The sequence below is a fragment of the Branchiostoma belcheri genome, unplaced genomic scaffold (genome assembly GCF_001625305.1).
Source record: "Branchiostoma belcheri isolate BF01 breed outbred unplaced genomic scaffold, Haploidv18h27 scaffold136, whole genome shotgun sequence".
NCBI lineage: Eukaryota > Metazoa > Chordata > Leptocardii > Amphioxiformes > Branchiostomatidae > Branchiostoma > Branchiostoma belcheri.
In genome coordinates, this window is record NW_017802780.1 from 124,167 (window position 1) to 135,846 (window position 11,680).

Below are 11,680 nucleotides of genomic sequence, written 5' to 3' on the forward strand. Positions count from 1 at the left end.
AAAGGCTGTAACTTGATTTAGTGCAAATGACGTTAAACTGAGAGCGTAACTAAATTTATACCGTTTTAACGGCTTAAAGCAAAGTCAGTACACAATACACAGATTATTGAGCTTACTGTTCCCAATGTATTACAGGAGATGTCTAGTTTCTCTGCAATTAGCTCAAGACAAATCTGAGACCGTTGCGATTTGTGCTTAGCCCCGTCTGACCATATATGACCCGCCGGCGGGGATTGGATCCTGGGTATTTGTTTGTTTCTTTGTTTGTTTATTATTTGCACAGCAGCAATAAAAAATTATACATAGTAACTTGATAATGAATAAAACAGGTGCAGGAGGAGGGAAAAAAAAGCTTATTTAGCTTATGCTAAGCCCTCCTCCTCTATACTAACCAAAAGTAAACATAATTGAATTTAAATAAGGCATACATACATAAGGAATTGTTATCAAAACAATTCAAACATGGGCAAAATGATACAATAACAATAATGAAACAGTAGTATACATAAATTGAGATGAAATGAAATTGATATGAAATAATACATATATACATAAGGAATTGTTATCATAATAATTCAAACATAGGCAAAATAAACAATAACAATAATGAAACAATAGTGTACATTATATATAATAATAACTGAAGATATGAATCTAATACAAGTGGCTGGGGTGGTTTATAAGATGGGCTTTTAGGGTATTTTCAAAAGTTAGAAAACGATGAAAGGTAACGGACGAAAGCTAACAAGGCTGACACTCAGGCTAGATCCTATTTGCATAATCAGGAGGAATAACCTTTACTTTGTCAGTCATAAAGATTAGCATCATTTGGCGAAGGTATGAGATCGTGGAACTCAGATAAATATTTATAGGTGGCGCTGTATTGGGAAGGATGCGGTCCCAAACGTAACGAATGGGTCATGACTTTTTGTAAATTTTCTCGTTTAGGGGACGAATACATTCTACAATGCTTGGGACCGCAATCTTCTCACTGCAGCGCCACCTAGCATGCGAACCGGGAAACGCAATATACACAAACACGTTGGAAACTCGTAAACGGGACGCCAGGCCACACCTCCTTAATGTTATGGATAACATCCGCGCGCGCATTGATTTTCGTCTGTTCTAAAAAAAAGATCACGTCATTCGAGGCTCTGGCCTGGATAGTCCATGGTAGCTTGTTATATAGCGACAGTACGGAGCCGGTGGTAACTATAGAGAATGGCACCCAGGCTACCAAAGCTCCACGACTCAAGAACTCAGTACATACTTACAGTCCGCAAAAAGCCAGCATGTGCCGGCTTGCCGTATACGTCGCTATGTACTGCCGCAGTTATGCCGCAAATTCACAACACCAGCTTTGCCTTTGTATTCCTGTTGTTTAGTAGCATTTTTATTTTTGGCCGGATTTTTTTTTTCGCCCGCGCGCACTAGTTTGGGGGTCTTCAGATGTCATCCATAAAATTAAGTCCGTAAACACGCGAATCACAAACGAGACGTTCGTTCAAATAAACAATGCACTAGGTGTTTCGTGCGTTTTGCCGGTGTGTGCTTGTTCAACTGTCAAATAACCAATAATTAAGTGAGCTCTCACGTCAATTAACGTCTTTCCCGTGAAACCCTTAATAAAAAAAAGGTCGCTATGAATGGTGTTGACTTTGGGCCTCACTATGCTAATATTTACCAATGGCTTTACCTATAGCTAACGTGGGTACTAGTGTAGCCAAGGACACATTCATGATCACCTTTGGTCCAGGTTTGTCGTATTTTTGTTCCCGTATGTGCCCGGGGCCGTAATCTTATCCTTCAAGGTGGTTTAGAGGTCATAATGTCAACGTTTCGAACAAAGCAGACAGGAAAGAAAAATGGCGCCTGGGAGCTGGATGGTGTTTCTGTGCGTGTTTTTGCCGTTAGGAGTGGCGGTCACCCCGCCGTTTATGAACTATATCCGACCGCCCCCTAAACAGGACGAGTACGATTTCTACTGGCACGTGGGGTATTGGGAGACCATGTTCGAGTACGACGAGGAACGGGACGCGGGCAGGCCCGTACAACTCACCGGGCTGAACCGGTTCGGCAGGCGGGAGACAAATCGTGACGACCCGAACAACTGTAACAATCTGACGCCCTTAATTCTTATAACGGCTGAGGGTGAGGGATTTACTTTCATTTTCATTTTCACCTACTTCGATTTACAACACAAGTGCCATATGATAATTGCTGGCCAGTTGGAACACAAAGTGTTGGATCCCAGTGAGTCAAATGCTTGAGCATGTCCAACGTTCTATTATTATTATTATCATTATTACTATTATTTTTTAAATGTATTCTGAGTCTGCCAATGGTCTGTAGGATATAACCCTAAACTATTGGACCCCCCCCCCCCAATTAGTTAGGGTCTCAATTTAAAGCTGCATATACTTTGACATACCATTTAAAATAAACGTATATAGGAGCAATTATATACAAATAATATCCGAACAGGAATAACAGCCAAGATTAATTTCTTAAGCTCTCAAATTTTAGTACATTTTCCTGTATAGATAAATCAAAACATGGCCTCTTCCTACAATCAAACCACCTATTGATAATATATTATCGGAATGGAAAATAAACTCTCTCGCATAATAGAGTGGGTTATAAAGACAATTCTAATACTGGGAATTTTATGATATTTCGCTACCGATATTGTGGAGAGAACGACAGTGATTCTAGCCTGGGTGCAGTCCTCCGTAGTTTTCGCCTGCTCCCTAATGTTGCTTGTTACCACGGTGGTAGCCACCGACATTAGAGAGCGGGCGAAACTACAAAGGATGGCACCCAGGCTACAGTGATTCGGTAGCTACATAATATTGGTAACCAGGCTAAAACATAGTAACGACGCCCACAGAGGGCACAAAGGTCAATCCTGGGAGAAAAGTCACTTTTACCGTGAGCGTCCAGGCGTCACACGCCCACTCATGTAACCGCGTCGGTAGACATTCAGTTGTCAAACACCAAACAAAAGCCCCGTGGAACCACATTCTTTTAACACACTCAAGTTGTCTCTCACCTCAAACACAGACCCTCCAGCTTTATGTCCCAGAGGGCGTCCTTAACCGAAGCTAGGTTCTTATTTTTATCAGCGAGTCTATCGCAGAAATGGGTATAAAGAGCTTTTTAAAAGGACCTGCTAGAAATTTGAAACCCAGAACCTTTAGATTCCAAGTCAACAACCCTGACAATAAGTCGACCTTGACACACCTGCTATGTAAACATAGGCCGTGTTTATGTAAAGTCACCCAAACCGCGATTCGGGTAACTCACATTCCTCACATCTGATCCACGTGCCACACAATCCTTTGAAACCGTGTCTGATCACAATTCGCCTAAGGTACATTTATTGTTGTTTGATGAAAACACGTAGCGTGTTATTAATGTTAGAAGTCAACGACCTGCTTGCTGATGCCCCCCTCCCAGCGTATCTCGGCCGAATGCCGACGTGGTCCCGCCAGAGGCGGTGAAGCTCGCCCTAGAACTGACAGATTATTTGACCATTACTGCTCTTTAAGTTGCTGCCACGTAAAAGTTGGTATTGCATATAAATAAAGAAATATCAGCCCGTAATCCATGACCAGGCGAAGTCACATTGAAATCACATTGTCATTGCGTTCAGACGCAAATCGCGATGCGGGAAAACCGATTCGAAACCACCTCTAGAAGTGGCTTGGGATCGAGGCGCTTTCAATGTGATTTGGAGTGTTCAGATGGAGCCACTTGAAACCGGCTTCGGGGTAAACCACATGTAAAACGCCTTGGGTGACTTCACATAAACATGGCCATAGTTACTGTTACAGTATTGTATCGTGAGATCGGGTAGCACCTGTAATGCAAGTCCGCTCCTTCTACTTGCTTATTTGACTATACTAGACTGTCGATGTAGGCGGCATAACTCTGGATGGATGTTCATGATTTTAGTAGTTACTGTATGTAACAGTTGTAGAGACAAAGGTCAAGTTGGTTAATGAGCCTAATGGAGGGTTCCTACATATACGTTGTTGCAGTTGACCTTTAGTGTTTGTTGGTTAGCGTGTTAGTTTACTTGTGACAGTAGGCTACATTGATAATACTCTTATTTTGATTACCACCCTCAAAATAGAGAGTAGGACGGTTGTTGTGGCGGATGGATTCCACCGGAAGTTGATCGCCGTCAACCGGACGTTGCCAGGACCCACCATCGTCGTCTGGAAAAACGCCCAGGTCGTTGTTATTATCATTATTCGACCCTGTGATATTGTTGTTGCTCTTTTTTCACAACCAAGAGGTTCATTCAGCCGACGTTTCGGTGTACATGTACGTTTGGGACCGCATTTTAGACACTGCTCCCTGCAACATATGCTTCTTTTTTCAAATATTTATTTCACAACAATTATGTGTATATCACATATCCCATTACGTTTGGGATCGTATTGTTGATTCAGTGTACTGTAACCGTACTGTAACTTTGCGTTTGTGAACGCATCTATTACAGCAACACATGCGCTGTGCAATGTGAACTAGTCAGACTTGAGGTAGGTGACAGACGGTTACCGAATCGTTGACTGCAAAAAAAGCTCTCTAGGTTGTGTAAAAATAGTCTCTTTATTTAGTGACTTACCAACCTGATGAAATCAACATATTTATGATAGTATTTTCATGGATGTGGTTACGTACAGTTTCTTAACAATAACAGATTCATCATATGTACAATGTAGTTGATTTGACATCTTTTAATAGTAGACTGTCATCTCTTTTTCTCTATCAGTCATTGATAATAATTAAAAAAGACATATGTCGAGACAGGATTTGATACATGATTAATCAGAGGATATGAATGTTTACCTAAGCTAGTGAAACATTTATATCTTCTAACTTATCACATATTCATTCTGTCTTGTATCTTTTTTTTCTTTTTAACGGTGTCGCTCAATGCAAGGCCATTTGGCCACTTCTAGGCATAGAGCCAGCCTGTAACTGTAACAGCAACTCTTTTCCCTGAGTATCCTGACAGTTACCATGCTAACTGCCATCTGTCCAGTTATTTTTCTTTGTATGGAGGGAGAACAAAAATGAATAATACGTACTCACTAATAAATTAAACTATTACAAAAAATAATATCTCCTCTCCTTTAGAAAGACCTCATGATACACCACAACTGTGCATCTAAGTCCAGTCTTATTACCATCAGTCCAATTTCACTCACCAGGGTGACCAATTACGTTGGTACATGGTCATCACATTCACTTCACCATGCAATGTATTATCTATTCTCATCTTTTTTTATGTGTACCGAAATAAAATATTGTTTTTGCTCTGTTTCCTCTTCTTCTTTTCCAAACCAATCAGGTCAATGACATGAACCAGACGTCTGTCACCATGGTAACTAGTGTTGGGCTACATTATGTTGCCATTTTATAACAGACAGGGATCTTATTCTAGGCTCCTGTCTGACCATATATATGAAAATTTTTGAGTAAGAGTGAACAGAACATATGCGAAGATAAACATTACCCATGTTACCTTTATGATTCAAACTTTTGTTTCTTTCAAGGTGGCCGTTCATGTGACTAACAAGTTGATACAAGAAGGCATCTCTATCCACTGGCACGGCATCACCCAACACAACACGCCGTGGATGGACGGGGTGGGCGGCGTGTCACAGTGCCCTATCAACCCGGGGGAGAGTTTCACTTACAGGTGTGTGGTTGTATAATGGTACTGTCCAAGAAGTGGTCAGTTATTCTAATAAACGACCACTTTTGAGGTTACGGCCTGATAACTAATGGAAAACGGAGCCTTCTAATTGGTCGACGCCTTCTAGCGATATAATAATTAATGTTAACCAGTAGTTACTATCAACCATAAAAATAGCTTCACCTACAGATGAGTAGTTAATGTTAACCAGTAGTTACTCTCAACCCTTGTGAATAGCTTTACCTGGTTACGAGGTACACGAGATTAAACGTTGTTTTTTTCTTTAGGTTCAATGCCACAGAAGGAGGAACACACTGGTGGCACGCCCACTTAGGCACCTTCAGGACAGACGGACTGTACGGGGCGCTTATTGTACTGGAGGAGGATGAGCAGGTATGTTAATGCTGCTTGTCAAAAATGGTTTATTCCAAAATAAAATGCAACTGTATTCCAAATACAGTGTACGTTGTATTCCAAAACGAGATCCATTCCAAAACATAAGGTTTTGGTTTCACATGTTTTATTTTTAAGGTTAACCTGAAGGAATCTTAACACAGATGTACACACGTACACGCACAAACATGCACACATACACACACGCATACACATGCACGCGCACACACACACTCACATACACAAATGCAAACACTTACACACACGCCCACACATGCATACACTCATGAACACATGCACACACACACCACACACACACACACGCACACACACGCACACACACACACACCTAATGCACACGCATGCACGCACATGCACACACACGCACACACATGCACACTAACACGCACACATGCACACACACGCACAGGCACACACACACATGCACACTTGAACACGCACATGCACACTAACACACTCACTCACACACACACACAGACACACACAGACACACACAAACACACAAACAAAATATGTTTTGGAATAACAAGTTTTGGAAGGCAACAGTGACTTAATTCTCGATCTCTCCACGTTTTTCCACAGCCAAGATTGCCGGCCTTTTCTCGTGAATTCATTGTTCTGCTCCATGACTGGCAAAGGGAGGAATCACTGGATATAGCTCTCAGGGTCAACTGGGAAGCCTCAAGGTCAGTTTAATTTGTCTATACCGATCCCAAATACCTTACCTTTTTATTGTATATGAGATTATAATGAGGGTAGGTTTATCATATATATTAATTATGGTTGCTCAGTACCTTGAAGGTCAGTTCTTTATTTAAAAAAAATATCAAAGAGAAACAGACACAAAGCTTTATTGTTGGATAGTGAGCTGAACCGGCTCTTCGGCATTTTGCTGCTAGAATGTCCCACTACATTTGGCTTGCGGACCGCAACTGCATGCTAGGGGTCGCTTTTGATCCATGCGATTGGAGTACCAGATGTGGCTTACTGTAGTGGCTAAAATAAATCTTGCCAAAAATTTGTGACGTTAATAAAGGACGCATGCAGTCAGATATTCCAGTACAATGTTTATTTAAAAGCTTTTTTTGTATCTCCAGGATGTATATCGAAAACCTACATGTACATAAGCTCACTATTATTAGGTCATTACAAGGATGAGTATGGTGTTCCCTTATCTTGCAGGTTTTCCTACGGGTACGATAACAACTCCCAGTGTTACTACAACAAACGGCAGCATGACGGCACGGAGATCGCACCCATACCGTTTGTGTCAGGACTCATCAACGGGAAAGGTTATCAGATTTTACCTTTCTAAATAATTCGCGTACTATGATATAGAACGCTGAGGCGACATTTTCAGTCAAATATAGGGTGTTTATTTCTCACCGTGCATTCTATGTGTGGTATCCAATATATTTAGTACCTAAGATCCTATCCGTATTTGTTCTCAATAAGTTTTCATCTCTCAACAACATTGCGTTTTTGCTTAATGAAAACCATTATACATCGGATTAGTGTTGTTTCAGCCCACTATATGTACTTCTTGTACAGTCTACTATACTGCATTTAAATGACTAGACTATTTACTTTGAAAAACCTGGTTTACAAGTCCTAGAACTAGCAGCTTCAGTTTTTTTACATACCACTCGCGCTTTGTGTGTACGGGAAGACAGAAATCCTTGTATATTTCTCAGGCCGCCGTTACTACAACGACGGGTTGGAGTCTGAAAATCAGAACGTCCCTTTGGAGACTTTCGAGGTGCATTCTGGGGTCAATTATCGCTTCCGGGTCATCAGCGCTGCCATGAGCTACGCCTTCCGGGTCTCCATCGACCGACACGAGCTGACTATGATCGCTACTGACGGCAACAGGTGAGTATTGGTGAGAAACAGAAGTCATCATGTATATCGCCGTGTGTCTCATCTGTAGTGACAATGCGTGTCACCACTACTTTCCACTCTTTTCTGTTTAGAAGTCAAACGTATGTGTTCCTGTCGATTATACGTTTATATATTCTTACGAAAGCTATAAACTTGAATTATTGGCTTTTATTTGAAATACAAGTCCTAAGTAACAATAATGTTTTTCCTGTCAAGTCGTATTTGCTCGTGCAGGTTAATGTACATTAAACCAAGTAATGTTTACAAATACCTTTGCAGAAGGAAGACATAAACCGTTTGGCTCAGTTTCTTCTTCTTCTTTCCAAACACATAAGGCCAATGACCTACACCAAACATCTGTCACCATGGTAACCGGTGTTGCACCAGACATCCCGTGGTACACCATTATGTAGCACAACGTATATTGAGGGGCTGGTCATCAAATATCTAAGTAAGAATAAATGGAACAGTATAGTTTGTTGGGCTAGACAATGTGAAAATAACATTAATGTTTTCTATCTAGTTGTTAAATCTTCTTCCACGTTATTTACTACAGAATCAAGGATCTAAAGGCAGAGTCTTTCATCATCAACACAGGAGAGAGATTTGACTTCTACATCTCTACAAAAAACAAGCCGGTTCAGAACTACTGGTTACGCGCGGAGACACTGGAGGACACTGATATCTATGGGGTGAGTTGTGGTAACAGAACACGGTATCAACGGACGACCCCAGGAGAATAGAATGTAGTACATACAAAGTTCTTAAAGCACAGTTAGAACATCTTATGTGCGAGATAGCCAGCTAAGACTGCCTATGCTGCCTATGATTAGGATTATAAAGCTTTTCCTGTTCGTGTATTAAAACATCGTATTGCGGCAGACACGTAATGTTTTTTTTTTCTATTCCAACATTTATCAAAAGACATGGTGACTGGAGTACTGCTTCTTTCCGCTGTATCTTTCCTACGTAAGAGGCGCGAACACAGTCCAAGACCCCCCTCCCCTCGTCCGGTTCATCAATACGTTTAACTTTGTTATCCAGATCACACCCTTGGCCCAACGGATACGCATGTTTTCCACAGAGTCAGTCTATCACATTGGTACCACTCTATTACGCAGTTTCTAGCTATACGGTCCGTTGGTGGCGATCATTTGACATATGACCATATTAAAATCCTCACCTTTACACACAGACTGCAGTGCGGCCACATTCTGCCAAGGCGATACTCCACTACCGAGGGGCGCCCGTGGACAGCGACCCGGCTACTACGAGGAGACCATGCGACGCATCCAATGACTGCACTGTGGTCAACTGTCCATTTGAGTGAGATACGCGCAGGGGCTGAATACAGGCGACCTGTACAAGCCACCTACTGTACTATCAATATCTTAAAAAATGTTTGGCAATGATTTGTTCATAAAAAATGTAGCACACATTGCTTTGTCGATGAATGATAATGATAAATGATATGCTACTAGATCTACATGTAGGCCGGCTTCTATTTTGCTAGTCAAAAACTACAAGTTCGAGCTCACAAAAATCATCTAATAAGTTAAAAACCATGAAAAACTCACATTGACAAGGTACTCCGGACCGCCACCTTTACCGAGACTTCGTACGGCAGATTGTGTGTGTACCTGCCAAAACAAACTTGTTGTGACCAATGACCCACAGCGCTTGGACGAAGTAGTGTCCTTTGTCCTGTTTTGGAAAAGATCACCTCAGCATTCCCTTATGTTGAGTAATACCAATTAAGGTCCCAGAGTCACAAGATGCTAGTGGAAAAATTAAAAAACGTAAGCAGAAAATAAAACACACACACAGACACATATCTTGACAGAGGGAGGAAATCTTCTATTTCATAATCTTGGCAATCGAAAATATTCTGGTATATTTTGTTAAAAAAGACCCGGACTTTCAGCCATCTTTGTGTTGTCTGCTTCGCTAAAAAAGATATAGGTTTTCTTGCGGTCATTAGCTGTCCAGGAGGTCAGGGGTTACTTCTCAGGTTTCGGGCAGAATTCACGCATGCTGCCGCTGGATAGGATTTTTTTGTCTAAATAAACACTTTAGAGGTTGGACCACCCTGTGAAAGTGTTCTTTCAAGGTCTAAAACTTAGGTAGATGACTTTTGGCTACGATGTTCTGACATAGTTCCCATATATAAACATAGGAAAGAGAATTACTTGGTTGTCACGATAAATCAGAACTTGCCTAGTCATGTGCGGCGGAGTAATAAATACACCTATTGGCGTCGTCCCTGCTCGATACTATAAATTTGTGAACTACTAAATATAAAATCGTTATTTTTCTGTCTTTAGAAACTATCCATCCGGCAGCTATAAAACATGTATGAACGTCCACGAGTTACGGTCTGCTCTTAATGAGGACGCTCCTCGGCGGGAGAGCAAGTGGGAGGAACACTTTATCAACTTCCACTTCTCTGGGAACGAGCTGAACGGGGCTCAGCGGTCTTCTGTCAACGGACATCGCTTCATACCACCGAGGTCTCCTCCAACGGTATGTCCCTCTGTTCTTTTGGTCTACTTAAATTAATGCCAGTAAAAATACAACGTGACAAGGGATAGAGTTGCACAATTTGAGCGTAGCCTGACTAAATCGCGCTCCTGGCGGCCGCCGCCCTAGGTTGCCGCCCCCCTTGGGGTGGGGGTCATTAACCTCCGGCCGAGAGCTTGTATACACAGGCTAAATTTGAGCGGAAAACGTATAAAACGTATAAAGCGGGATTTCACTTGCAAACGCAACATCATGATCTTGAAAAATGGTGAAAACATTACTGGCAACAAGGAGAAAGATGGGAATCCTACGCCACAAAACCTCAGGGCTTTGGCGGAGCGTTTTACTTGTAAAGTTTGCCGTTCTGCGACATGGCCACACATTGCAAATCTAAATTAAAAACTATTTAATAGAACGCCCCGTCAACACATTGAAGGGCAGTTATACTGGCTACACCAATACAGAAACGAGGTGCTGTAATCTACGTTTTACTTTAGTGTAGCGCCTCGTTGCCCCTGTCCCTTGGTTTGTGCTGTTAAGAATAATACGGCATTTGTCTAAATAAACGGTCCCTGCAACGTTCCTCAGGTTGACAGGAAGGGCGCCGGTCTTACTCCGTGTGTGGACAAAGCTGTGGTGGAGAGAACTTCTGTGAATGTTCCTATTACATCAGCATAAATACCGGTAACGTCGTACAACTGGTGCTGTACAACATGGGCAGTGGTGAGTACAACTGGTCTTGAACACAGTTTACTGCATTACAGTTATAATGTCTTTACCTGTTGCTATACATATACAACATGGGCAGTGGTGAGTACAACTGGTCTTGAACACAGTTACTACAGGACTGTTATGACTATATCCGGGCTATCCCTTGAATGTAGCTACATGCATGCAAGTTTTGCAGCCCTGGTTGTAGTTGCTAAACTGATAAATGAATAAAAAATAGCTTACATCTGCCTGAAGGTTAACTAATTTACTCTATTGAAGTACGGTCTTTACGATATATCGAATGGAATATGAGTTATTGCACGAGAAAATCAGGCAGAACCAGGCAGAGGTCGGAAGATGGGGGTCGGCCAATTCGGCTCATACTTTGTATGTGAGATAGGTATGAGGAACTATTAACAGCCATATAGTTAAAACCCTTAA

At 41.7% G+C, this 11,680-nt stretch overlaps 1 protein-coding gene across 1 annotated transcript in view; it reads left to right on the forward strand.

Annotated features, from left to right (window-relative positions):
• The first annotated feature begins 1,843 nt into the window (after positions 1–1,843).
• Positions 1,844–11,680, forward strand: part of LOC109464294 (L-ascorbate oxidase-like) — an 18,392-nt gene continuing 8,555 nt past the window's right edge. The window contains exons 1-9 of the mRNA XM_019761248.1: positions 1,844–2,151; positions 4,139–4,239; positions 5,571–5,716; positions 6,001–6,106; positions 6,710–6,813; positions 7,310–7,419; positions 7,822–7,999; positions 8,565–8,700; positions 9,204–9,334. Of these exons, the coding sequence (XP_019616807.1) occupies positions 1,866–2,151; positions 4,139–4,239; positions 5,571–5,716; positions 6,001–6,106; positions 6,710–6,813; positions 7,310–7,419; positions 7,822–7,999; positions 8,565–8,700; positions 9,204–9,334 (1,298 nt within the window). The 5' untranslated portion in view covers positions 1,844–1,865. The remainder of the gene's footprint in view (positions 2,152–4,138; positions 4,240–5,570; positions 5,717–6,000; positions 6,107–6,709; positions 6,814–7,309; positions 7,420–7,821; positions 8,000–8,564; positions 8,701–9,203; positions 9,335–11,680) is intronic.